The 26,918-nt window shown below is 48.5% G+C and overlaps 1 protein-coding gene across 2 annotated transcripts in view; it reads left to right on the forward strand.

Moving 5' to 3' along the window:
* Positions 1-26,918, forward strand: part of DPYSL3 (dihydropyrimidinase like 3) — a 303,590-nt gene that overhangs the window by 128,467 nt on the left and 148,205 nt on the right. The window contains exon 1 of one of the 2 annotated variants that reach the window (XM_085618099.1): positions 24,337-24,710. The exons of the other annotated variant lie outside the window; for it this stretch is intronic. Within the exon in view, the coding sequence (XP_085474225.1) occupies positions 24,672-24,710 (39 nt within the window). The 5' untranslated portion in view covers positions 24,337-24,671. Of the gene's footprint in view, positions 1-24,336; positions 24,711-26,918 lie in introns of those variants that run through there. 2 annotated transcript variants of the gene reach the window in all.

The raw sequence follows: 26,918 nt of genomic DNA on the forward strand, positions 1-26,918 counted from the left end.
CACAATTAACTAATACAACAATGCAGTACTCTGTGGTGACATAAAAATAGTGACTGTTCCGATGCTGCTCTCAGTCTATGACATCTAAATGAGTGAATATACCAATGCAGCACTCAGTCTATGATCAAATCAGGGAATGAAACAATGCATCGCTCTGCATCTTAGTTATTGAATCTAACAATGCAGCCCTCGGTCTATGATATAATCAGTGAATGAAAAAAGCATCACTCCGCATCATATTGACTGAATCTAGCAATCCAGCCCTTAGTCTATGATATAATCAGTGAATGAATGCATCACTCCGCATCATAGTTACTGAATCTAGCAATCCAGCCCTTAGTCTGTGATATAATCAGTGAATGAATGCATCACTCTGCATCTTAGTTGCATCAGTCTGCTTCTTAGTTACTGAGTATAACAATGCAGCACTCAGTCTATGATATAATCAGTGAACGAATGCATCACTCTGCATCTTAGTTGCATCAGTCTGCTTCTTAGTTACTGAGTATAACAATGCAGCACTCAGTCTATGATATAATCAGTGAACGAATGCATCACTCTGCATCTTAGTTGCATCAGTCTGCTTCTTAGTTACTGAGTATAACAATGCAGCACTCAGTCTATGATATAATCAGTGAACGAATGCATCACTCTGCATCTTAGTTGCATCAGTCTGCTTCTTAGTTACTGAGTATAACAATGCAGCACTCAGTCTATGATATAATCAGTGAATGAAACAATGCATCACTCTGCATCTTAGTTACTGAATATAACAATACAGCCACCAGTCTATGATAAAATCAGTGAATGAAAAAATGTATCGCTTTGCATCTGAATATCACAATGACTCGACATAACTATTAAATGCCACAGTGCAGCACTATGAAATGTTAACAAGTGATGATTCCACAACAGCCCTCCATATAGCACATATTATGTGATTTGCGCAGTCAAGGTAAATGTCATTAGATGTAGTCAGAAATGTAAAGAAATAAGTGCTTTCATTACTCAACTATGTAGCACTCGACCTTAGAAGGATGAAAGGTTAAATGAGCAAAGTCTGTCTAGCTGAAACACCTTACCTATCGGTAACATCTAGATGTTTCACCAAACTCTCCATCCACTTTGCTGTCTCCTTTGAACTCTTTGCACAGCACTGCCAGCGCTAATTTTATGTTCCCAGAACAGATGTAGGGTAAACAGCGACGCGGATTTAGTACCCGGAGATCTGTGGATGGACGGTGGCCAAACGTGAGCGTTTGCATAGGCCTGCACCCAGAACAATACACAGTGCACAAGTGCATGTTTGTATCCGGCCTGTGCATCTGCCCAGCCCTCTGCTGTGTTTTCACAAAGAAAGCCCTGGGGTGGGTCCCGAGAGCCAAGCATTCCAGGCATCTGGCAGCGAAGGGAAAACAAGTTTTCTTGCCTTTGGCAGCACCCCAGTTTTGTTTCAGCGAGGTGCGCGGGGCTTTAATTTCACCTCGTTTGGATGCATTTTTTTGGAAACATATGCCCTGTCGGGCGTTGACTGGATTCCAGCAGACCTTATAGAAATATTTTAAAATCCACTATTACGAATCACTGTGTGCAAATTCTTCAAAAAGCATCCGGTAGACAGTAGAGATGTAAGATATTTGCATTATTTGCTTTTGCGTAATTAAGTGAAATTCCGCAAAAATGTGGTACATTTTTCTGTATTTTTCCCCGAAATGCGTCCTTGCTTCCATTTTTGTTGGGGGGCTTCATTCTGAGCTAAAGAAGAAGAGCAGCACTTAAACAGTAACAAATTGAAACCGCAACTCAGGAAAAATCCCACATCAATTTATAAAATTAGAGTACATTTTAATAATTGATTTGAGACGAAAGCTTCAAAAAAACAATCAGTAGAACTAGAGTTATGCAATTTTAAAGATTTAGATAAAAGTTTAATCAAAAGGCACAAAGCGGCAACTGAGGTTATCTGGTTGTGCTAGACTAGGACAAAGTCAGAGTTTCAGGCAGACCGCAATGGAGCGCAGGCCAGGGCAAAAGATCAAGTTTGGCCCGCTGGGGAACATAACTTATGTCCTGGGTGCGCGGTCAGCGCCACGTTGCTTTGTGAGGTGTTGTGTTGTCCAGCGTCGGTTCCACTGAAGCTATGTGGCGAGGCTTTGCGTATCTCTGCGCCTATTCCAATGAGCTGTGCAGCAAGCTTTTGCAGAGTTTTGCGGCGCTTGGCATTGGTTCCGATGAAGTTGGCAGTTGTGTGGCAAGGCTTTTCTGGGCTGTGCATCGCTTGGTGTTGCTTCCAATACGGCTGACATCTGTGCAGTGAAGCTCTGTGGGGCATTGCGTTGCTCCGCTTCAATTCCTATGAAGCTTGCAGCTGTGCAGCATCTCTTTGCATGGCTTGTTGTCCGTTCATGCTGGATTTGGAGGAACCTTGAGTCAGGCCAAGAGGAACGATCTCTGATCCCAGCCAAGGGCCCAGGACATGGCGAGGCACCACTTGGGTATCAGGAACTCACTCCAGAACAGGACAGCAGGGCTCAGGTAGGTCCATTTTCAAGTCCAGGCAGGTCAGTGCAGAAGGTCAACTGTGCAGTTGCATAGATGCCTCTGGAGCTTGTTGTGCCCCTGTGGCTCACACAGGAGGTCAGTCAGATGACCCTTGGAGTCACTCAGGTAGCCTGGGATGAAGGGAGCAGGTCCAGTCTTCCTTCTCAGAGAGCAGGGAAGTCCTCAAGTAGCAGGGCAGTCCTCTGAGAGCAGGGCAGTCCCTTTTTTACCAACCATAGGTCAAGGAGTGTACCAAAGAGTGGGTCTGAGTGCCATATTTTTATATCTGATGCCCCCTTTGAAATGGGAGAAGCTTCTAGAGTTTTCCCTTTACCGGTGGGTCTGGAATTTCCTTCCTTCCTCTGTCCTGCATCCAAGGGGTCTGGGGTGACAATAGACTTGTCTGAAGTTCTTTGTGAGTGGACCGAGGCAGTGCCTTTGAAATGCAAGTGTCGTGGGTGACAGCTCCACTCCTCCCATCTACAGAGGATTGCCCATTCTGCCAACAACCAGTCTCCCCTTTGTTGTGCTCACTGGGAGGAATACACAAAGACCAACTGCCAACCACACCTACTCATGTGACCCAGGAAACAAGCTGTAGGTACCAAAGGGTTTGGACAAGAGCATGGCCACTTTCTAAAAGTGGAATTTTCTGAATTGCGATTTAAAATCCAAGTTTACCATTAGACAGGGGTTTATATTACAATTATTTAAAGACCAAATCTGACACTTTTACCAACTGCCAATCAAAAGTTATCACTTATTAAATGTAATAAGGTAACCCAATGTCATCCAAATATGGAATATGCGGCTGTGCGGCTGTAGCGATTTTCACATTATTGTAGAGCTACCACCTTTGCCACATAATCCATCATCTGATGATTAATCTGCAGATTTTAAATTTAAAAAATTGTTTCTAGCTCAAACAGTTCAAAAGTTAGTAAGAATACAGCGGCACATGTAGCCACACAGGGCTCTTTACAAAGGTTGACTGGTCATCTTTCTGTAGTTTTTTGCTATATTTGGGTGTTAAACTGGTATTAATGGGGTACAATTAATGCCCAGACAGTGTTCACAAATTTTAAAAAGACCAAATAAGGAAGTAATACTATCACAAAATGTGCCGCATAATTTGCCTTTCTTGCTGCATTATTTACTTAACCCTGCCACATAATTCCAGTGGCCCTGCCTATGGGAGAGTAGGCCTTGCAGTAGTAGAAAATACATTTATGAGTTTTGCACAACCTGGATATGTAAAACTTAAAAGTACATGGCCAACTTTTAAATACACTGCATCCTGGCCTGTGGGCTGTTTAGGGCCTACTCTAGGGGTGATTTATATGTTTTAAAAGGAAGATTTAGGCCTACAAAAGGTTTGTTTTGCCAGGTCGAAATGGCTGTTCAAAACTGCATAATGGGTGCAATGGCAGTTCTGAAACATGTTTTAAAAAGCTAATTTAGTGGGTGGCACAATACGTGCTGCAGGCCCACTAGAGATATTTAATTTATGGGCCCTGGGTACATGTAGTATCACTTTACTAGGGATTTATAAGTAAATAAAATGTACCATTTGGGTTTAAGCCAATTTTACCATAGTTGAGGAGAGGGCACAAGCAGTTTAGCCAGTCGCAGCCCGTGCAGGTAAGTGCAGTGGGATGGTGGGGTGAGCCTTGGGTCGAGGGACCAAAGTGACAAACGAGGGAATAGGGAAAATACAAATAAAAACATAAATAAATAAAACTACTTACCTTGTGCTCGCCGCATCACTGAGTCGGCGATGTGGCGAGCACATGGTAGGTGGTTTTATTTATGTATTTCTTTCCCCTGTTCCGTCATTTGTCACTTCCACCCCCTCCAACCCCTGCCCCGCCCCCGTCCCACTGCCCACCACATTTACCTGCACAGGCCGCAACTGACTTTAGTACTGGTCAGCAGTGGTAAAGTGTGCAGAGTCCTAAAGCCAACAAAAACAAATTCAGCAAAACAGTAGGGGTGAAGGCAAAAAGTGTGGTGACGACCCTGCACAGAGGGCCAAGTCCAACACTTACAGTTTGGGTGCATTCTTCAAATAACAAATGATGTGAGTTGATAGCTCTCTCAAAGATATGGCTACTGTAAGGTGTGTGTGAAGCAGAATGAGGTGTTCTCTTTGAAGGCGGCTGGGAGTTCTACCAGAATCAGCATGCCGGGTGACCCTCCAACTGCAATTTTCAAAAAGATTATCCCACATGTTTGTGATATCAGTTTCTGCCAGAAAGCAGTTTTTTAGTGATTGAGACAGATCTGTTACTATTTATTCTCTTAGAGATGATTGGTGATTATTTCCTCAAGCACTTTTGAGTTCTGCAGGAAGTCGCTGATATGCCTGTAGTTTAACTCTTCCTGCAAGAAATTTTTTGCTTGAACCATGTCGGATACAAGAAAATAACTGAAATTTTCATGCCGGAGAAATCTCAGTAGATTTCTAAAAAATGTGCTGAACACAAAATACATAGATTTTGCATAATGGGAAAAACAGGTTAAATACAAAAGACAGGGGGAAATGACCGAGAGTTCACTCCCCAATAGACATATACATTAACTGCATATATACTCCTGGGAAAGGGGAGACTCAAGAGAAGAAATCTCATTATGTATGGCTAGAATCAAGATAAACCTTACTAGGGGTTGTGGCAAGTAGCACTCTACTCCAGAACCCAAGTTTACAGGTATATAGGGGGTAGATTAGTGATAGGTCAATCAATCAATCAATCAATCATGTCATTTGTAAAGTGCACTACATACCCGTGAGGGTCTCAAGGCGCTGGGGGTTGGGGAATGCTGCTACTGCTCGAAAAGCCAGGTCTTGAGGAGACTTCTGAAGGTCAGCAGGTCTTGGGTCTACCGTAGGTGGGTGGGGAGGGTGTTCCAGGTCTTGGCAATGTGGGAGAACGATCTGACACCTGAGGTTGCTCTTCGGATGCGGGGGGACTATGGCGAGGGCAAGGTCGGCGGAGCGGAGCTGCCGGGTGGGGGTGTAGAAGCTGAGTCGTCTGTTGAGGTACACTGGTCCGGTGTTGTGGAGTGCCTTGTGTACGTGGGTGAGAATGAGGAGCTTGAAGGTTATCCTCTTGTTGACGGGGTGTGATGTGTCTGCGTCGAGGGATGTCGAGAATCAGGCATGCAGAGGCGTTCTGGATACATTGCAGCCGTCTCAGGAGATTGGCCGAGGCTCCTGCATAGAGGGCGTTTCTGTAGTCCAGCCTGCTGCTGACGAGGGCCTGGGTGACTGTTCTTCTCATTTCGGTGGGGATCCACTTGTAGATCCTGCGGAGCATGCGGAGAGTGTTGAAGCAGGAGGAAGAGACGGCATTGACCTGCTTAGTCATGGAGAGGGTGGAGTCGAGGATGACCCCTAGGTTGCGTGTGTGGTCAGTGGGTGTTGGCGCTGTTCCCAGTGCGGTCGGCCACCAGGAGTCATCCCAGGCCGAAGGGGTGGATCCGAGGATGAGGACCTCCGTCTTGTCCGAGTTCAGCTTCAGTCGGCTGTTCCTCATCCATTCAGCGACGGCCATCATTCCTTTGTGGAGGTTGGTTTTAGCTGTGTGGGGGTCTTTGGTGAGGGAGAGGATCAGCCGGGTGTCATCGGCATAGGAGTTGATGTTGAGGTCATGCAGTCGGGCGACGTGGACGAGTGGTGCCATGTAGATGTTGAACAACGTTGGGCTGAGGGATGAGCCCTGGGGTACGCTGCAGATGAATTCGGTGGCTACGGAGCGGAGAGGGGGAAGGCGGACGCTCTGTGTTCTGCCGGAGAGGAAGGAGGTGGTCCAGTCTAGGGCCTTCTCTTGGATCCCGGCGTCGTGGAGGCGTGTTCAAAGTGTGCGGTGGCAGACTGTGTCAAAGGCGGCTGACAGGTCCAGTAGGATGAGGGCCGCTGTTTCTCCGTTGTCTAGCAGGGACCTGATGTCATCGGTGGCGGCGATGAGGGCAGTTTCGGTGCTGTGGTTGCTGCGGAACCCGGGCTGGGAAAGGTCCAGGATGCTGTTCTCCTCGAGGTAGCGGGTCAGTTGTTTGTTGACGGTCTTCTCGATGACCTTTGCCGGGAACGGGAGCAGGGAGATGGGCCGGAGGTTCTTGAGGTCCTTGGGGTCCGCCTTGGGTTTCTTGAGTAAGGCATTGAACTCGGCGTGCTTCCAGCTCTCCGGGAAGGTTGCTGACTCGAAGGAGATGTTGATGACTTTCCGAAGATGGGGTGTGATGGCTGTGCTGGCTTTGTTGAAGATGTGGTGTGGACATGGTTCTGACGGAGCTCCGGAGTGGATGGTGTTCATGATCTTGGTGGTGTCGTCGTCAGTGATGTTGGTCCAGGAGAGCAGGTGGTTGGTGTGAATGGTGGTCGTGGTGGCGGAGGTCTCGGTGGTTGTCGTGGCGGTCGTGGCGTTGAAGCTGTCATGGATGTCAGCGATCTTGAGGTGGAAGAAGGTGGCTAGCGAGTCGCACAGGTCTTGCGAAGGTGGGACGTCTTTGGTATTGGAGCTGGGGTTGAAGAGTACCATCACGTTGTTGAAGAGCTCTTTGCTGTTGTGTGCATTGTTGTCTAGGCAGTCTTTGAAATAGGCCCTTTTGGCGGATCTGATGAGGTGATGGTGTCTGCGGGTGGCATTCTTGTGGGCTGCTTAGCTGTCCAGTGTTCGTTCACAGAGCCAGTTCTTCTTCAGTTTTCCGCAGGTTTGCTTGGAGGCCTGGAGATCTTCAGTGAACCAGCTGGCTTTCTTGCTATTGTGGCTGTTGGAAGGTTTCTTGACCGGGCGAGGGTGTTAGCGCAGTAGTCAATCCACTGTCTGAGGTTGCGGACGGTGGTGTTCGGGGTCAGAGGGGTCGGCGGGAGGGCTCTGGGCGAGGGTGGTGGTTGGCTGGTCTTCGGTGACTTTGCTCCAGCAGCGGCGAGGCATCTGTTGGGTGCGTGGTGGGCTTCTTGAAGGTGAAGTGGATGCAGCGATGGTCGGTCCAGTGGAATTCGGTGGTGTGGTTGAAGGAGACGTGGAGGCTTGCGGAGAAGATGGGGTCGAGCGTGTGGCCAGCGGAGTGGGTGGGTGGGTGTAGTGACGAGGTTGTCGATCAGGGTGGTGGAGTTGCGATCGTTGTTGTTCTCGAGGTGGAAGTTCATGTCCCCGAGAAGGACGTAGTCTGTGGAGGCGAGGGCGTGTGTGCTGACGAAGTCGGCGATGGAGTCGCTGAACTGTGGTCAGGGTCCGGGGGTCTGTAAACGAGGGTGCCTCTGAGGGTGGTGTTGGGGTCGGTGTGGCTCTGGAAGTGTAGGTGTTCGGCGGTGCTGAGGGTGTCGTCGGTGTTGGTCGAGACTCAGAGTGTTCCTGTGGACGATGGCGATGCTCTTTCCTTTTCCTTGTAGATTAGTTAAGTTTGTGTTCTTGAGAGCTCATGAATTTACTTTAATGTTTTGGATGGGGATGTATTAATTGAAGTAGGTTAAAGAAGAGGAGATGTGCGCCGGAAAATGTCACTTGTGAAGAGAGGGCTTCGGGCCCTATGATGAAGCATGCCACCTTTGGGTGGGGGAAAGTGTGGATTCCTGTAGCGAATTATTCATGACACTTTTAGCATATTTGTAAGTATAGTTGATAATTCTTAATATTTATTTTTGCTTCTAGTCATCCTTAATCAGTGGCGGCTGCTATCATTGCTTAGTGGTGAGATGGGGGAACAATCAGAACTAAACACATTTAAAATTATTAAAATTACACTTACCTGCCACTCTGACAGCCGCTGCCTTGCTTCTCTCTCTCTCAATCCTGGACTAAAACTGCCCACTGCGCAGACACCCAGGTGCCAATCATAGCGCTTCTCTCATACTGGAATTCTTATTCCCAGCATGAGAGAAGCAATGGTATTGGTCTGAGTCGCTTTGTTTGCTGCTCAGACAGTGCCTGGGAGCCTGTGGTTTTAACCTAAGTGTGCAAGTCTGTTTGGTCATCCTAAAAAGGCTGGAAAACAGACAAGCGCACTTAAAAGTGCCCACCACTCCTCCTCCTGCCATGCACACAGAATTGCCTGGCACCGCCCCGCTGAAGACTTGCGTTATCAACTGCCAGACAGGGAAAAACAAAATGATAATGAAATGCTTTTATTATCATTTTCTTTTTCCTCTTTAAGCAGGGGGGTGGTGCTCCCCCGCCATTACGGAGGAGCTGCCCATGACCACTGGTGAGCTTCTTTTTTCCCGGGAGTACCAATATGGATGTAGAAACAGAGTTTGCAAGATTTTGCACCAACCTAACAAAGCCACACTCTCAAGAAGCAAATCTTTCTGGTAAATGTGTGTGAACCCGCGAACCTGCGTACCAGGGCCGGCTTTAGGGCAGTGCAACTGGTGCGGCCGCACTGGGCGCTGTGACCTCAGGGGGGCGCTGTGCTTAGCAATATCTTAAGATAGGAGAGATGAGGGGCACTTTTACAGGTGGTAGTGAGAGAATCGAGGAGGCGGTCAAGGGATGTGCAGGCGCCAAAAGTGATTGTCGCACTGGGTGCCACCAGTGCTAAAGCCGGCCCTGTTGCGTACTGTCTTTCTCAGAGGGGGGTTTGGAGTTTTAATTGTTCAGCAAGAAAACAATCCTTTCTGCTCCTCTACACTCCTGCCTTTTTTCCCTCCAGATTAGGAACAATAAAAGTCTTTAAACACCGTTATTTGGCTCTTAATTTTCTGGTGTTTGATTTTGGGGGTCCGTATGATATTTTTGGCAGCTCAGCAGCATCCATCGGAAATACTCGTTTTATTAAATAAATAATAACTTCAATTTGAGTCCCACTGAGATTCTGAAATTTTGATATTCAATTATGTCCAATACCGGGCAATGTATGAATGAATGAATGAGTCTGCTTTACAATATATGGTGGAACGAGATAGAATTCTCCCAGGGGCCCCCTACCGTAATGATAAGAATCGCGTAAGTGGGAGGACTGAGGTAAAAGGGTGCGTGTGGGAAAGAGGCGGCGAGTACTGTGCTAAAGTGTGAGTGTGTTAAAGTGATGGCAAGGAGTGTTCAGCGTCATTGAAACATTCAACATGGCCGTACATCGGCGCAGCGTTTCATTGGCTTCCGCATGCTGCGTTGTTACATTGACGGAGGGAGAGGGCGAGTGGTGGGCACACCAGACAGGTGGCATGACTAATTGCCATTGATCGTGTCTGCAGGGCATGGAGTCTGCCCTAGTAATGATGGTGCCCCTCGCCCCCTTGGGATAACGGAAGCCGCTCTGAACCAGCGCTATAATTATCCCTTCACTTGCATAATTGTCCCTCCTGGGCCACTCATCTCTGTTGTGGTGCCCTATAGGATTCTGGGACTGCAAGCCTGGATGGTGGATAAATCGAAGCATGCTTTTCTGTCCTTTGTTTGCAATCCACAAGTTTGGCCAATGTCCTCCCTTTTTGTAAAAATAAAAAAAAACAGATTGTGTTATGTCTGTAAAGCACCTACCCTAAGAGGTTTATTGGTGGCAGATAACAGATGTGTATTATCGCCCAACTCAGTGGCACTCATTACAACGACGAGGAAGGCTTCAATTCTGAGTGGACCCAAGGAGCTCAATCCTGTGGCCATATGGTAAAAAATAATCAGTCGTAAATGGAAGATGGTGACCAGATTTGCTCATAATATGCATGCCAAGGAACTCACAAAGTGCTTCCTGGCAGGTTTAAGCCAATTTCCATGGGCGGAGCTCGCTCATCATTTTCGGACTTGCTTTGTTGATCGGACCCGAGATGTGCACAGCTGTGTCCATCTCCAGTGGACAGGATTACACCTAGAGTCTGGGACATGATGGATGTCCGTCTAAGGATAGCAGGTTTGCCTTCCACATTCACACCTCTTGGTTTGAGCAGGACATCTCCTTGGGAACAACCGGTGTGATTTGAAAAGTGGAAGGTATGGGGATGTGTCAAGATGGAGGACATGCTCGAGAATGGGCAATAAAGGTGACTTGAGCAGATCAAGGGGGAACATGGGATGCCTGATGTTGAGTGTTTTCAATATCTATGGTTTAGGCACAGCATTTAACATCCACATGTTAAGGATGGGGTTACTCAAAACTCATGCCATTCAAGAGACACTGCCCATGCCATATCAGACATGTGTAAACTTCATGAGACCTAAGGGCCCACGCAAACTCATGTTTCAGGAAGCGTGGGAAAGATGCCTGGGTTTAGAGCTGGGGGATCGATGGAAAGACATTCTCATTAGGAGCAATACTTCTGCGCATGCCCAGGGATGGGAGACGCTGTCCAAAATCCTACAGAGATGCTGTTACATCCTTGACTAGACGGTAAATATCACACACGTTTCAACTAATGCTGGAGGGGTTGAGGAGCCTTTGGGTGTATTACACACCTTGTGGTATATTAACAAGGGATTAGCACCACCAAAATGCCACTTATTGAGCCGTTCCTGTGGTGCAATGCCCTTCTCCTTATTTACAAAGTGGCGCTATGCCACTTTGAATGGCTTAACACTGTCTTGTAAATAGGGCCCCTTTACACGCATCACTTTGCTAGAAAGGGGCCTACAATGGGTGTTGCTGTGGGCTTCCACCACAACACCCATTTCATTTTGATGCTGCCCCAGATTTACAAGGATGTGTAAATCTTAGCTAGCGCCAAAAACGAACACCATGTAATAGCAAGCGTTAGAATGGCGCAATGAGAAGAAATACTTTCATTTCTCCTCGTTTTTACTTTTTCTATGTGTGCTGCAGAAGAGCAAACCACCATTTTTGATGTGTCCCTTCCTGCACATAAACAATCATTAAATAATGACAATTTGCTACTTCTATGTGTGCTGGATTGCAGCACACAAAGAAGTAGCAAATCGCCATTATGGATTGTTTATGTGCAGGAAGGGATACTTTACTGCACATAAACAATCATTCCCTGCAATGCAGGCACCCTTGCACGATTTAAGGGTGCCTGCATTGGTGCTAGGCAGCTAATTTTAGCACCAGCGCTAGTGAAAATACATGGGGTGCGCCCTATTGTTGGAAACATGGCGCATCCATGCGTTTTGGAAATGTCAGAGCGCGACGCTGCCAAATTTGGTGCAGCTCCACGCTCCGACATTTCCTTGCACATATGCCCCCTTCTACGGACATTTTGTGGAATGACTCATTCCGGTAAGAAATCCTACAAATAGTAGAACTGGCAGTGGCCAAGTTGCCCAGATGCCTGGAGGTGATTCTGTTAGGGAGCCACCAGGCTACGCGTTACACTCCGAGAAAGGAATGACAATATCACACCTGATACTGGAGGATAATGAAGTAATTGTAGTCCTTCGGTTATGACACGACAACCACTGCCTTGACCATGTGGTTACACAGATTTTGGTGGGTTCTGGGGATAGAAAATGTAGGTCATGCAACGCTGGACAAGGACAAGCTCTTCCAGAAGGCAAGGAAGCCAACACTGACACTCCTGGTATACGACTTTAGGGATTTGCAAGCCCACAGCACCTGAGGATGCTCATTGTACATGATGGGGAGGTGGAAGTCAGGGGACTTAACACTTAGTAGGGTGTTCGGAGAAGATTCATGGACTGGCTGGTGGAGGGGGGACTCAAGGGTAAGTGACAAGTGGTTTGGAAAGGGTGAAATAGATCTTCTTGGGTCAATCAATCAATCAATCAATCAAGCATTTGTATAGCGCGCTACTCACCCGGAGGGTCTCAAGGCGCTTGGGGGGGGGGTCCGCTACTGCTCAAACAGCCAGGTCTTGAGTTGCTTCCTGAAGGAGAGGTGGTCTTGGGTCAGGCGGAGGTGGATGGGGAGGGAGTTCCACGTCTTGGCAGCCAGGTAGGAGAAGGATCTTCCTCCTGTTGTGGCTCTTCGGATGCGGGGGACGGCGGCGAGGGCGTGGCTGGTTGATCGAAGCTGGCGGATGGGAGTGTAGAAGGTCAAGCGGTCGTTGAGGTATCTTGGGCCTTGGTTGTGGAGAGCTTTGTGTGCGTGGGTGAGGAGTCGGAACGTGATTCTCTTGCTGACGGGGAGCCAGTGCAGGTTTCTCAGGTGTACGGAGATGTGGCTGTGTCGGGGAATATCCAGGATGAGGCGTGCTGAGGCGTTCTGGATGCGCTGGAGTCGTTTCTGGAGTTTGGCTGTGGTTCCGGCGTAGAGGGAGTTGCCGTAGTCCAGTCGGCTGGTGACGAGGGCCTGGGTGACCGTCTTCCTGGTTTCGGTGGGGATCCACCGGAAGATCTTACGTAGCATGCGTAGGATGTTGAAGCATGATGCGGAGACGGCGTTGACTTGTCTGGTCATGGAGAGGGAGGAGTCCAGGACGAAGCCCAGGTTGCGTGCGTGGTCTGTTGGTTTGGGTGCGCTGCCAAGGGCAGGGGGCCACCAGGAGTCGTCCCAGGCGGAGGGTGATGATCCCAGGATGAGGACTTACGTCTTATCTGAGTTCAGTTTCAGGCGGCTGTTCGTCATCCACTCGGCTACGTCTTTCATCCCTTCGTGTAGGTTGGTTCTGGCGGTGGCGGGGTAGTTGGTGAGGGAGAGGATCAGCTGGGTGTCGTCGGCGTAGGAGATGATGTTGAGGTTGTGTTGGCGTGCGATGGCTGCGAGGGGGCTCATGTAGACGTTGAAGAGGGTGGGGCTGAGTGATGATCCTTGTGGTACGCCGCAGATGACTTCGGTGGCCTCGGATCTGAACGGGGGTAGGCGGACTCTCTGTGTTCTTCCGGCGAGGAAGGAGATGATCCATTCCAGTGCCTTCTCCTGGATACCGATGTTGTTGAGGCGCTGCACTAGGGTGCGGTGGCAGACCGTGTCGAACGCCGTGGAGAGGTCCAGGAGGATGAGGGCCGTTGTTTCCCCGTTGTCGAGCAAAGCTCGGATGTCGTCGGTGGCTGCGATGAGGGCGGTCTCGGTGCTTTGGTTGGCCCGGAAGCCGGACTGCGAGTGGTCGAGAGGCCAGTTGTCTGTTGACGGTTTTCTCGATGACTTTGGCCGGAAAAGGAAGGAGGGAGATGGGGCGGTAGTTTTTGAGGTCGGTGGGGTCCGCTGATGGTTTCTTCAGTAGGGCGCTGAGTTCGGCGTGCTTCCAGCTCTCTGGGAAGGTCGCGGTGTCGAAGGAGGCGTTGATGATGTCCCGCAGGTGGGGTGCGATGACGGAGTCGGCCTTGTTGAAGATGTGGTGAGGGCAAGGGTCGGTTGGAGATCCTGAGTGGATGGAGTTCATCGTGCGGATGGTGTCTTCGGTGTTGACTGGGGTTCAGGCGCGGAGGGTGGTGGTGGGGGGCGTTGTTCCGGTCATAGGGTGCGTTGGCTGTGTGCTGAAACTGTTGTGTATGTCTGCGATCTTGCTGTGGAAGAACGAGGCGAGCGAGTTGCAGAGGTCTTGCGAGGGCGTGATGTCGTTGTTTCCGGCGCTGGGGTTCGAGAGCTCTTTGACGATGTTGAAGAGTTCCTTGCTGTTGCGGGCGTTGTTGTCCAGTCGTTCCTTGAATGCGGATTTCTTGGTGGCGTGGATCAGCTGGTGATGTCTTCGAGTGGCGAGCTTGAGGGTGGTCATGTTGTCTGTAGTTGGGTCTCTGCGCCAGGCTTTCTCGAGGGCCCGGCAGTTCTTCTTGGAGCTCTTGAGTTCGTCGGTAAACCAAGATGCTTTCTTGGTGCCGGGTCTGGCGGGGGGGTCTTCAGTGGAGCGAGGTCGTCTGCGCAGTTGCTGATCCAATTCGTGAGGTTGTTGGCGGCTTGGTTGGGGTTCGCTGATCTGGTGGGGGGGTTCTGGCTCAGGGATGTGGTGAGCTGGTCGGCAGTGATCTTGTTCCAGCTTCTGCGGGGGACCAGTTGTGGGTGGTGGTGAGTCGTGGTCCTTCTGAAGCTGAAGTGGACGCAGCTGTGGTCTGTCCAGTGGAGTCCGGTGGCGTGGCTGAAGGTGATGTCCTTGCTGGAGGAGAAGACGGGGTCGAGCGTGTGGCCGGCGTAGTGGGTGGGGGTGGTCACCAGTTGCTTGAGTCCTAGGTTGGTGAGGTTGTCCAGCAGGGTGGTGGTGTTGCGGTCGTTGTTGTTCTCCAGGTGGAAGTTGAGGTCCCCGAGGAGGATGTAGTAAGCGGAGGGGAGGGCGTGCGGGCTGATGAAGTCGGCGATGTCTTCGCTGAATTGTGTGCGAGGTCCCGGGGGTCTGTAGATGAGGGTGCCTCTGAGGGTGGTCTTGGGGTCGGTGTGGATCTGGAAGTGCAGGTGTTCGGCAGCTGTGAGGGTGTCTTCGGAGTTGGTCGTGATGCGGATGGTGTTCTTGTGGACGATGGCGATGCCTCCTCCATTCTGGTTGGCGCGGTCCCTCCGGGTGATCTTGTATCCGTCCGGGATGGCGATGGCGATGTCGGGTGCTGAGGAGGCGTTCATCCAGGTTTCCGTGAGGAAGGTGACGTCTGGGCATGTGGCGTCGAGCAGGTTCCAGAGTTCCACTGCGTGCCTGTGGACGGAGCGGGTGTTGAGCAGGATGCACTTCAGGTGCTTCAGGTGGTTGCTGTTGGTGCTTGGCTTGGCGGGTGCGGTACGGGTCCGGATGCAGGAGAACTTGCAGGATTGGCAGGTGAAGGGTCCGTGGGTGCGTCTTGGGGTGGCTCTGCAGCAGCCGGGGCTCCGGCCAGTGTTGAGTGCGATGAGAGTGGCGGCGTTGTAGGTCTTGCGGGTGGGCTGGCATCTGCGGGGGCCAGGGGGTCTGGCGCTGGGCGCAGGCCAGGCGCGGACGGGCGCAGACGGGCTTGTCTTAGGCGTGCCTTCGGCGCGCCGGCGGCGCGCCCGCTGCGAGCACCCGCTGCGCGGCCTCCATATGAGTGGGAGAGGGAGGGAGGAGCAGCTGGGAGGTGGGAGTGGGGTGGCCAATGGGGTGCGAGGAGGGCGGAGCTACGGGACGCGGCAGCCTATAGGGTGCGAAGGTGGCGGAGCTATGGGACGTGGCGGCGGGAAACGGGCGGCGAGGGGGAGACACGGGGAATGACATAAGAAAAAAGGGACACAATCTGGGCACCAAGGAGAGGGGGACAATCAAGGCAGCAAAATACACAGGTACAGTGGGGGAGAATCACTCACTCGTGGGTACAGAAGAGAAGGAGGGCACAGTCACTCTAACGCAGGCAGACACAATGCAGCAGAGGTCAGTGGTCACACAGGGGGCTGCGTGGCGGTGAGGGGAGCGACCTGCCTGGTAAACATGGTCAGAGGTTGCTCTCTCTACCGCTGCGCGGCCTCCATATGAGTGGGAGAGGGAGGGAGGAGCATCTGGGAGGTGGGAGCGGGGCGGCCAATGGGGTGCGAGGGTTGCGGAGCTATGGGAAGCGGCGGCCAATAGGGTGCGAAGGGGGCGGAGCTACGGGACGCGGCGGCGGGAAACGGGCGGCGAGGGGGAGACGCGGGGAATGACAGAAGAAAAAAGGGACACAATCTGGGCACCAAGGAGAGGGGGACAATCAAGGCAGCAAAATACACAGGTACAGTGCGGGAGAATCACTCACTCATGGGTACAGAAGAGAAGGAGGGCACAGTCACTCTAACGCAGGCAGACACAGTGCAGCAGTGGTCAGTGGTCACACAGGGGGCTGCGTGGCGGTGAGGGGAGCGACCTGCCTGGTAAACAGGGTCAGAGGTCGCTCTCTCTACTGCTGCGCGGCCTCCATATGAGTGGGAGAGGGAGGGAGGAGCAGCTGGGAGGTGGGAGCGGGGCGGCCAATGGGGTGCGAGGGGGGGGCGGAGCTAGGGGACACGGCGGCCAATAGGGCGTGAGGGGGGCGGAGCTACGGGACGCGGCGGCGGGATACGGGCGGCGAGGGGGAGACGCGGGGAATGACAGAAGAAAAAAGGGACACAATCTGGGCACCAAGGAGAGGGGGACAATCAAGGCAGCAAAATACACAGGTACAGTGGGGGATAATCACTCACTCATGGGTACAGAAGAGAAGGAGGGCACAGTCACTCTAACGCAGGCAGACACAATGCAGCAGCGGTCAGTGGTCACACAGGGGGCTGCGTGGCGGTGAGGGGAGCGACCTGCCTGGTAAACAGGGTAAGAGGGTGAGAAAGAACCTATAAGGGGTGTGGTATTCGAATGGCTAAAATATAGGAAAGAAGGTAAATGTATGAATCTTGTATACTTGCCCCAAATCATACTGTTGGAATGACAAACATAACAAAACACAAATTGGTGATGTTATTTTTTATAGTCATAAAAATTTAATGTCCAGGAAAGTTAGACTTAAATTGAGTGGTTTGTTAAAGTACCAGAACTATGAATGTCATTGTTTGTTTTAAGTTTACAAGTACCCGTCTTTTTATTTTATATGCTATAATTTGTTTTTGCTTGGCATGAAAATGATATCCATTAACATGAAAACGTTACCGTAAACAGAAAGATGGGTGATGTAATAGTCTATTCATGTTAGTCAGCAAGTGGAGTTACAGTAAAGGCATTTTTTAAATTTTGATATTGATTTACAAAAGTACAATTTGTCTTAGAGTGGAAGATGTTTACAAGGTTCACCTAAAAGTGGATAGAGGATTTAATTCAGTGGTATCCATTTTGCTTACACAGCATTCATGAAGTACCTACAGAACTAAAAGAGTCATATTATATTAAATAGTGCATTTGAATAATTCAGATGGGACTGTCATGCTCGGCAATGGGTAAGTGACTGCTGAGAACAAAATGGCGGCATTCCAGTGGCTGAAATCCATAATACACAAGAATTATGTGATTCTAATGAGATTTAGAAAATAATTTCATGTTTCGCCTTTTACATTTATATTAAAAATAAAAGAGAACATATCTAATAATTTGGATCATAGCCAAATATTTCAAATGTTATGTATTTTGTTACTATGTGCAAATTAATCATACTTTATGGAACAATATCTATTTTAACAGCATTACTAGATGGTATTTTAATATTATAATTCTAGGTTATCCATAACTAAGGCTCACAGTTTTCCGCTTTCACTGATTTTTATAGATACATGCAGACAGAAAACAATGTGTTTCCTGTCTGTATTTATTTTTAAAAGTGGAAAAATACAGAAAATGGTGCTACTTCTGATTGATTCTCTGTGTTGTCTTTCATGAATTCCAGGAGGATGGCTGAGCAGATAGACTGTATGGGGAGGAAGATACAGGCTAAGATCTCCTTTAATCCAGGCATATGTCAGCATATATTTGTAGTATAATGCTAATATTTACCTGTGGGTGTAGGGTTTTGTTAGATTTGACTGCTTAATTTGCTAAATCACGACAAGCATCAAAGTGTGAGTGCATATTTATCAGCTAAATAAATGTGGAAATATCCCATTTTAGGACTCATTTATTCTCAAAATACAAATAAATATAGATAAACACCAAGAAGGTGGCAAGAAAATAAACATGGATACATTCAGAAGGAAATGTTAAAAAAATAATGCCATAAAATTTGCAAGTCCTGCCCAAAACCCTCCTTTCCTCAATAAACTGCTCATTACATCACGGATGACTCCATGAAAGAGATCAGCGGTGACATCACTGGTGAAAGCAATGACGACATCATCAATCATATCAATTACATCACGAGTGCAGCAAAAATTTGCAAGTGTCCATATTCACATACATCTAAACTTCTAGATACATGATGGCATGTTCCGGGACTTTTATTAAACCTACTATGCGTTCCAACTGCACTTTTTTGGCACAAGAAAGCACTTCTGGTGTGTACTCTAGCCTTTTATAAATATGGGATTTCAGTGAGAGCATCCCTTGTCTGCTAGTAGAAGTGAAGCCTACTGGTCTGCAGAAAATACTTCTATGGTCAACATCAACCTTTCACTTCCATATAATGTATATAAGGTTGCTTTTTGGCTCTCAGTGGATCTGCAGCCATTTGTTTCTGTGCAGCCTCTGTGAACACATCTGCCCCTTGTATGTGGACCTTCAGCCTTCAACTCCCTATGAGCTCTGTGAGAGATTACAGGTTGTTGGCTGTCATATGAACTGCAGCCATTTAACTCCATGTAATCTGTCATTACATTATAAAATCTGATGCCTGTCAGTGGAACTGCTGCCTTTCACCTGTAATCTCTCTGAGAGCATTGGCTGTCTCTCAGTGGAATGTCTTTTCACCACACAATCTCTGTTGTCTTCCAGCGTGACTGCGGTATACAAAAAAGTGATGGGCGGAATGCTTGAATTAATCTCAGCCATTGGTAATTACTGGAGTGGCATTCCACTCCGTCGTTAATTTGCATACCATGCCATCACAGTTTGGTGCCAGTCGTTTGCAAAGCAGTCTTGACGCTGTTCCCAGAGGAACAGGCCAGTCTGAACTGCCAGGCCGGGACCTCTCTGATCCGTAACACAAGTGACGCATGGCCAGTTTCACCCTGATTGGGGCTCTGCATTCGGGTGCAGCTTGGTTCCGGTGGCACAGTGAGAACGGGACCCACATCTGGGAATACCCTTCACACTTAGGGCATGGTACTGAAGGATACAGTGGAACTGCAGCATTGGCTGCTCGTTCAATCAATATTGTACTACATTTTTGTCAGTCTTAGACGTTGCGGCTTCTCATCTGTGTATACTGTTGCTTGTAATGCCACAGCTGTGCTGCCACTGATGATGTCATTAGTAATGTAGTATGTGGTGTCACCTCAGCATTGGTGATAGTAATGCCATTTATATCATCTTTGATACTTTAAATCGGGGTCCCGGAGAAACTTACTGGCACATATACTTTTCTACAAGCACTTGAATACAAAGCGAATTAAATATAAAGGTCCCCAGACTGTCCTATATCTAACCGCAGTTCAGTATGCAAGCTTTCTTTTGCTCACTTTTTAGTTATTTTTTAATATAGTCCCGCAAGATACGAATGGATTCACAAAAGAAAGAAAATAAAACAAACTGCTCTTCAGTTTTTGTTGCAAGCGTGTTCATATTTTATTTAATTTTGCAAGGAAGGCAACACATTTTTCAAATTATCATTTCACTGCATTTGACTCTGAAATACTTTGTGATTTGAGCTTGAACTGCCTTTCACTGCAGTGGGAGTGCTGTGTGATATCCTGCTGTTCATTTGTGGGTGGGAGTGGTGTATAACAGTTTCCATCCCTGATGCTGTCACACCTATCCACACAGATAGTGCAACTATTCCAGATCGCTGCTGGATATCATGCAAGTGAAGCGATAGGTTGGAAAATACAGGCCTCAGGCACAAGTGAAACATTTCTCTCATCTGCTTTGAATGGGCATTGGGTAGGCCAAGGGGCTACATTGGGGTGCCTGACCCTCCTGCTACCACCATGAGACAGCGGCTGGTCAAGGACCATCTTCCCATTACTTGTAGCAGAGTCGAAAGCAACACCCAAATCCAGAAGTTTCTAGGACACTTCAGTGGCGGCCGGCACAGGTACGCACAGTGGGGCGGGGCAGGGCGCGGCAGGGGGGGAAGCCGAAAAATGACAGAATAGGTGTTATTTATTTATTTAATTATACCTATTTCGTCGTCTGTCGACTTCCCCCCGCTCCCACCCCATCCGCCTCACCGCGTTTTTCTGTGCCAGCTGCCGCTGCAATTAATATTTTTCAACAGAAAACACTGATGAAGCCGTAGACTTTGCAGGCTCAGGGTGCCAGCAGCATGTGAGAAAGGGGAGGTGTCCTGGTTACTTTCTGGCAGCGGTCAAAGTAAGCGGGATCTGAGGGGCATGGCGTGCCCATAATTTTATTAATTCAGGAAAAACAGTTCCCCTACTTTATGTTAAAAGGCAACCGTCCCGAGACGGTTAATCCCGACAGCTGAAATGCTTCAGCTGAAGTGTATTGCAGGGAGTCTCCAGAGCTGTGAAACTGAGGGACGGGCAGACAGCTAAACAAGCCTTCTTGCCAGGGTGCCTGCTTGCCTGAAAGAAATGTAAATGTTTGCAACTGGTCAATCTGCAAATGTAATGGATTCTTGGAAACCGGTATTGACTTTAATGAACAGAATCACTGAAACTTCCTGATTACACAAATGTACTCTTTTTGAGTGGTATTGCAAGGGAGTTACCAGCTGAGCTGTGAAGTGTGTGTTTTTAAAGAAGTTATAAAAAAATTGCACTTCGACTTACTGTCTGGTTATTACTAAAATCTATATTTTGGAAGTCCTTTCTTTATCAAACCTGTTTTGCACATTTCATAGCAGCCTACCTTCTTCTGTGTGTAACACAGGTTTAGTATAATGACATACATAGTCACACTGCTTTATGTCACAGACTGGGACATTTAGGCACTAAAGGTACACGAGTCACAATTCTGCACCAACCAGGGTTCAATTCTGTGTCTCTCTGGTGCAGTGCAATAACTAATAGAGGTTTTATTATGGATGATAGTTAACTGCTCACTGATTAAATTAACTTAAGCATTTATTTTTCAGGAAATAAATTAGATATATGTTCCTTTTTCCATTCTTTATGCCTAATGTGGCCAGGTAGCGTATGACAACTTCCTCTTTATGGGCTGGTCGGAGGAAGTAAAAGTTGGTCATATTGGGGGGTAGTTTGTAAGTACGCTTTGGTATAGAAATCATTTCTGTAGTTAAGATATGAAATATCTCCCAATAAGGACTGAGACGAGGCAGATGGATGAGTAGGTAATACATACTTCATGTAGGTCTAGTTCTCAGCTCTATAAAATGTTACTTTTCTTTAATGGCTGGTGCCTATGACAGCTGGAAAGATATCACGGTGGGTGGTGCGCCTGCTGCAGCATGCATCTTGTATGTGAAAGGTTTGAATCCTATTCGGACAGATGCAACCATCCAGCCTTCTGCGCAGGTGAGTGGCTGGGTGTTAATGATGCATATCATTCAAACGCTAAATCAGGGCTTTAAGTGTGCCGGGCCCGGGTCCTGCCGGTGCTCGGCGCTCAGCACCGGCAGTTCTAACAGGCATTGGCATAGCCAATAGGTCTCGCTTTTGGGACCTTATAAGTATTTAGTTATGCAACTTTTGCATGGCTAAACACTTATAAGGTCCCAAAGGCGAGACCTATTGGCTATGCTAATGCTTGTTGTGATTTGACACATATTTGCAGTGATAGTGATGTCAGGCCTATATCTGCAGCAATAGTGATCTCACACCAATATCTGCAGTGATGGCAATCTCACACCAATATTTGCTATAATAGATATTCCACACTTACATCTGCAGTAATAGTGATATCACACCTATATCTACAGTGATATCGATCTCACACTTGCAAGCGCAGTGACATTTAGTGCGCAAATTAAAAAGTAATGCAAAGTGCTCTTCAAAGTAGCGTGTGTGTGAAACAATGATGTATATGAGCCTGTAAGTGTAGTCACTATTTTAAATGCATGCAGTATTCTATTCCTGTATATAAAGAAATTAACACTAACTGTACGAGCTTACACTGCAGCCTAGCGAACTGTAAGAAAGAAGATGGGCCTCAGAAATAAAAGAAGCCAGTAGTGCGGTTAAAGTAGCTGCTTTGCCAAAATGTCTAAATAAGGGAAGGCACCACTTCGATGTTTAATCCGCAAGATGTTGAAGGCTGGCGCTTATACAAGCTATGGTAGTAGCATGTACAGGCACAGCGCGAAAGCTAGTTTGTATATTAGGAGTATGTAGTGCGTAGGATTGTATTATACTAAAAAGTGCACATACAGGAAGCGCACTGAAGTGAACTGCAGTGGAGGTGCACTTATAGTTAACGGTAGAGAAATGCACAGTGAGAACACCAGAGACAGCCCACAAACATTGCAGCGCGCCTGGGTTGATGAGTTTTGCGTAAAACATGTTTTGCAGGTGGGTGCGATAAGGCTTGCATGTCCGGAAAAATTAACTTTCAAATGTTTATTTTGTTCTGTACGGAAAATCGATGTAATAAATAAATAAGGGCGGCAGTGCGCATGTAAGTAGGCTGTGAAGTGCGTAAGTTTAGACTCCACTAAAAAGTGTACATATAGGAAGCACATTAAGTGTCCCGCACGTGAAGTGCACTTATAGTCAACACTGAAAAGATGCACATTAAGAAACATGAGAGTCTGTCCATATAAATTGTAGCACGCCTGCGATGGTGCCAATTATGTGTAACACATATTATGCAAGTTGATGTTATAAAAGTTCCATGTCCAGAGAAGGCATGCGAAAAAGTAAGGTATTAAATAAATAACGGCGGCAGTGTGCATTTTAGGAGGCCTTGAAGTGTGTATGTTTAGACTACACTAAAAAGTGTACATAAAGAAAGCGCACTAAAGTGAACTGCAAGCGATGTGCACTGACAGTGAACAGAGAAGAGATGCACACCAGGAACACCAGAGGCTGCTCTTAGAAATTGTAGCATGCGTGGGATGGTGCCAATTATGTGTAACGCAGGCTGATGTGATAAGACTTGCAATGCTGGTAAAGGAGGATTCAAAACGCTCCTTTTGTTTTGCGCTGCAAAGCAAAGTAAACAATAATTAATTACGCCTGGATGCATGTTAATAAGCCGTGAAGTGTGTAGGATTATACTACAGTATAAAGTGCATATAAGTACCAAAATAGTTTTTAAAAAAGGGAACCCTATTTTAAATCACAAAAGTATAGCACATGGCCTTAGTTAAAAAAACATGTACGTGAGGTAGAGATGAGGTGCTAATGTTCCCTTGTCTGCCAAGTAGGTGCAAACGTTAGATTGTAAGGATGAAAGGGTTGGATAGGTGTGGCTCAAAGAAGAATTAGAGGGTATGTTTCACTTGCGCAGCCGCTAAAGTGAAAGTAATCATTTCGCGGGCGCTTTGATGTTCGCAGTGGGCGCGCCGCTCACTGAGAACATCAAAGCGCCCGCGAAATGTACACGCAGGCTGCCAAATGGTGCGCGCGCCAGGCGCACATGCACTGTAGTTGGGGGCCTGAAAAGCACTCGTTTGCACTTCCAAATCCCCGCTTTCTATAGCTCTCGCCAGAGCAGCGCTAAAGCGCTGGCTCAGGCGAGACCTAAAAAGCAGGTGCTGAGATGGGTCTCTATCTGGCTCTTCCTTTTTGCCGGCACATTAGGATGAAAAAACTAAATCTTAATTCTACAGCAGTGCCACCCTTCACTGCCTTTGATGTAACTTCAAAGATATTCGTTTTAGTTCCTGTACAGTCTCATAATTTCAGAGCTGAAGAATTTTCAATATTCTATACAACAAAGGCATAGTTGTTGCTTATTTATCTGACACAACTAACAACCATTGGCAACGCCAATAGCCATTACTTGTTGTAGGTGTAATGTTACTTGCTGTATTATATATCTGGATGCAATGACAGAAGCAGCAAAACACCAGTCTGGCGGCGCACTTTGCTAAGCACAGATTTTTTACCTTGGGTATTTGTAAGCTAGGGCTATGCCCTTAATTACACCGGCCACACCCCTTTGAGAGATCCCCTAGTTTTTTTATTCTATTTAAAGCCCTGAGCTAAATGATTATTCCGTTGTATGTGTGCTCTATACAATCAGTAAATAATGTATTCAAATGTACTTCTAAACGCCTGAGAATTGTAATTCAGTCACGAGAACGCGCATGTTCAGGAAGTCATAAGTGATTAAGGAGACTGAACAGACTTGTTAAAAACGCTGGTGTGATGTTATTTAGTTTATTTAGTTTCCGAGGGGGTTCTCCCAGAGAGAGGAGTGGACCGAACACGACGTGTTTTGCAATTCGTTTTTTTTGTTTTTTTTAGTTGGAGTGATCTTGTAGACTGCTAGAGTTGGATTCGTGTACTGTGGGATTTTAGCGCCCTCTGGTGGCAAAAAGCGCGCAGGACAGACTGCAGGGAAGCAAAGTGGGTGAGGCAGCTGGAAGAAAGAGACTGAAAAAAACCCACCAGCAGCAGCATAATCAGGAGGACGGCTGAGGGAGGGGAGGAGTCGCAATCGGCCATTCTGTCTCTGGATCCCAGCTGGCACTGCAAGAAGGGATTTACTATTGTCTGAGCGGGGAGAGTCCAAACACACAACACCCCCAGTCCACAGCCCCCTGCCCCCACCCTGCACCTGATCTGCAGCATCCCTGCCTCCATCATACTTGAAGCGTGCAGGAGGAGCAAGGGAGAGAAGCCAGCCTGCCACCGAGAACCCGCAGCTTCCCAGTGCCACCATGTCCTACCAAGGCAAGAAGAACATCCCCCGGATTACCGTGAGTGCCTCTGCCTCCTTTATGCCGCCTCCCCTCCCCCGTCGCCTCGCGCCCCCGACCCGTCTTCATCATACGCTTTCTCCGCCCGATCACCACCCGTGTGTGCTCCTCTCCGCTCGTCTGCCCCACTGTCACCATTCACTCTGCCCCACCACACCCCACTCCCCGTCTCTGTCCTAGACTACCCCAAGATCTCCTGTCCTCCGCCTTCGTCCCTCTGCCCCCATATCTCCCATTCTGCCCTACGCCACCCCTCTGCTCTCGTCTCCACCCTCTTTGTGCCACCCCAGTCATCCCTTGTCTCCAACGCCATCCATCACGTATGCCCCTCCATCACTCCCTCTGCCCATTATGCCATCCGTTCTGCCCAAACGAACCCCATTCTGCCCCCTCTACTGTCATCCTTATTCCCTTCTGCCCTCATCTCCATCCAGCCTGCCCCCTCCACGCCTTCTGCCTCGCCCTATCTCCATTAATGCTCGCCCGGCGCTCCAACCCCTCGCCCACGGGCACTGTTAATGCCCAGGGCTATTGGGGCGACTTTGCATTGCTGCACCCCACATGCATTGCATGTACATTAAAAGGGTGTGTTTGATTCGGGGGGGGGGGGCAGGAGGGGGGTATATTATGCAACGCATATTCGCCTTATCGTGTATTATGGTTTCAAATGGATTCTGTGATATTGTATTTTATTATATGAAAGCCTTTTCATTATTATTTTTGGACAGCAGGCGCGCGCGTCACGCCCATCGGACGGGTGGGTGTCGGGTATGTGCAAAGGGAATGCACGAACCATCTGATGACATTGTCTAGAGATCCGTCTAGGGGGGTGGGGGTCCCCCACGCATATGAAAACTAGGCGTGGGCGTCGATCCGCTCGCTTGCCTTCCAGGGATTACTGCTGGCGTGGGCGCCGGATCGCGGAATGACCTGCAAGAGGGTTCAAGCGGGATTATCAACTGCAGATCTCCCGGGATGCCCATACATATTCAGGCTCCTTCACCAATGCTCACATACATCTATGTAAATATATTCTCTGTCTGACAGCAGTTATTTAAATTCCACGCCACAAAAACTGAAAGCGAAAAGTGTGTAGAGGGAGACACTTATAAAGATCACACGCCGATCTACCTGTACGGAAAAAAATCAATCAACCATCAAACGTTTGCCAGTCAATATTTCAACCGCCCAGTCAAATTTTCACTAGCCCCCGGAACGCGTGAATGTGTCCTGGTGGCTGGCAGGCTACCCTCTGAAAGGGACCGAGAGCCTGTACGGAGGAACTGTCGTCAGTAACCCATGTATATCGCGATTTAACGACCCATTGCGGTATTCGGGCAGCGATGTTAAGCGCCCAAAAAAGAACCAACACCGTTCATTTTCTGATACTTTGTGGAATGAGGATTCAATGGAAATGCCTGTGAATTAATTCATTTTACTATGGAATCTCGTCTGCATTTTACCGGCAGAGATGATGCGCCTAGAAGGCGCCCCTCCCCCATGGCTTTGTGTGATGGGCAGGAGGTGGCGTGGTGGAGAACACACCCTACGCCACTTGGGGCTGGCTGAGGCGTCTCCCTGCATCAGGACCTGAATGTAGGGCACCGCAGACATAACGAGCTCTGGCAGCCTCGGAGTTTATAGATTCATATCTTCCCATCCCGGATACACGCCCCTCCGGGCGCTGAGGCAGTGCGCAGGCAGCGCACTGCTGGAAGTGGCACCGTGCGTTCCTCTCGCGCAGGGCCCTGTCGACATTCTCCGCATGTAAGAGGGGCAGTGCAGCGCTGGACTTCAGAGCCCTGTCTGCACTGTGCAATTTCACCGCATGCAGTGCAGTGCCGGAGAGCCCCGACCCCTAGAGTCCTGTCTGCATTGTGCCTTGCATGGCATGCATTGCAGTGCTGTGCCCCAATCCTTCAAAGCTGTCTTTATTGTGCCCTTCAGTGCAGTGCAGAGAGGCTCACTCTCAGTTCTTCGGAGCACTGTCTGAATTGTGCTATTTACAGCATACAGTGATGGAGACCCCTCCAGGCCCCAGAGCCCAACCTGCTGCATTGTCATTCCGTCCGTGGCATGCAGTGCAGTGTGGACCTCTTACATCCTTCAGTGTCAGCAATGCGCTGCGCCCTTTCATGGCATATAGTGCAGTGATGAGGGCCCCAGCCCCCTGTTCTTCAGAGCCCTGCCTGAATGGTGCCTTTCTTG

The sequence above is a fragment of the Triturus cristatus genome, chromosome 7 (genome assembly GCF_964204655.1).
Source record: "Triturus cristatus chromosome 7, aTriCri1.1, whole genome shotgun sequence".
In the NCBI taxonomy this organism is placed as follows: Eukaryota; Metazoa; Chordata; class Amphibia; order Caudata; family Salamandridae; genus Triturus; species Triturus cristatus.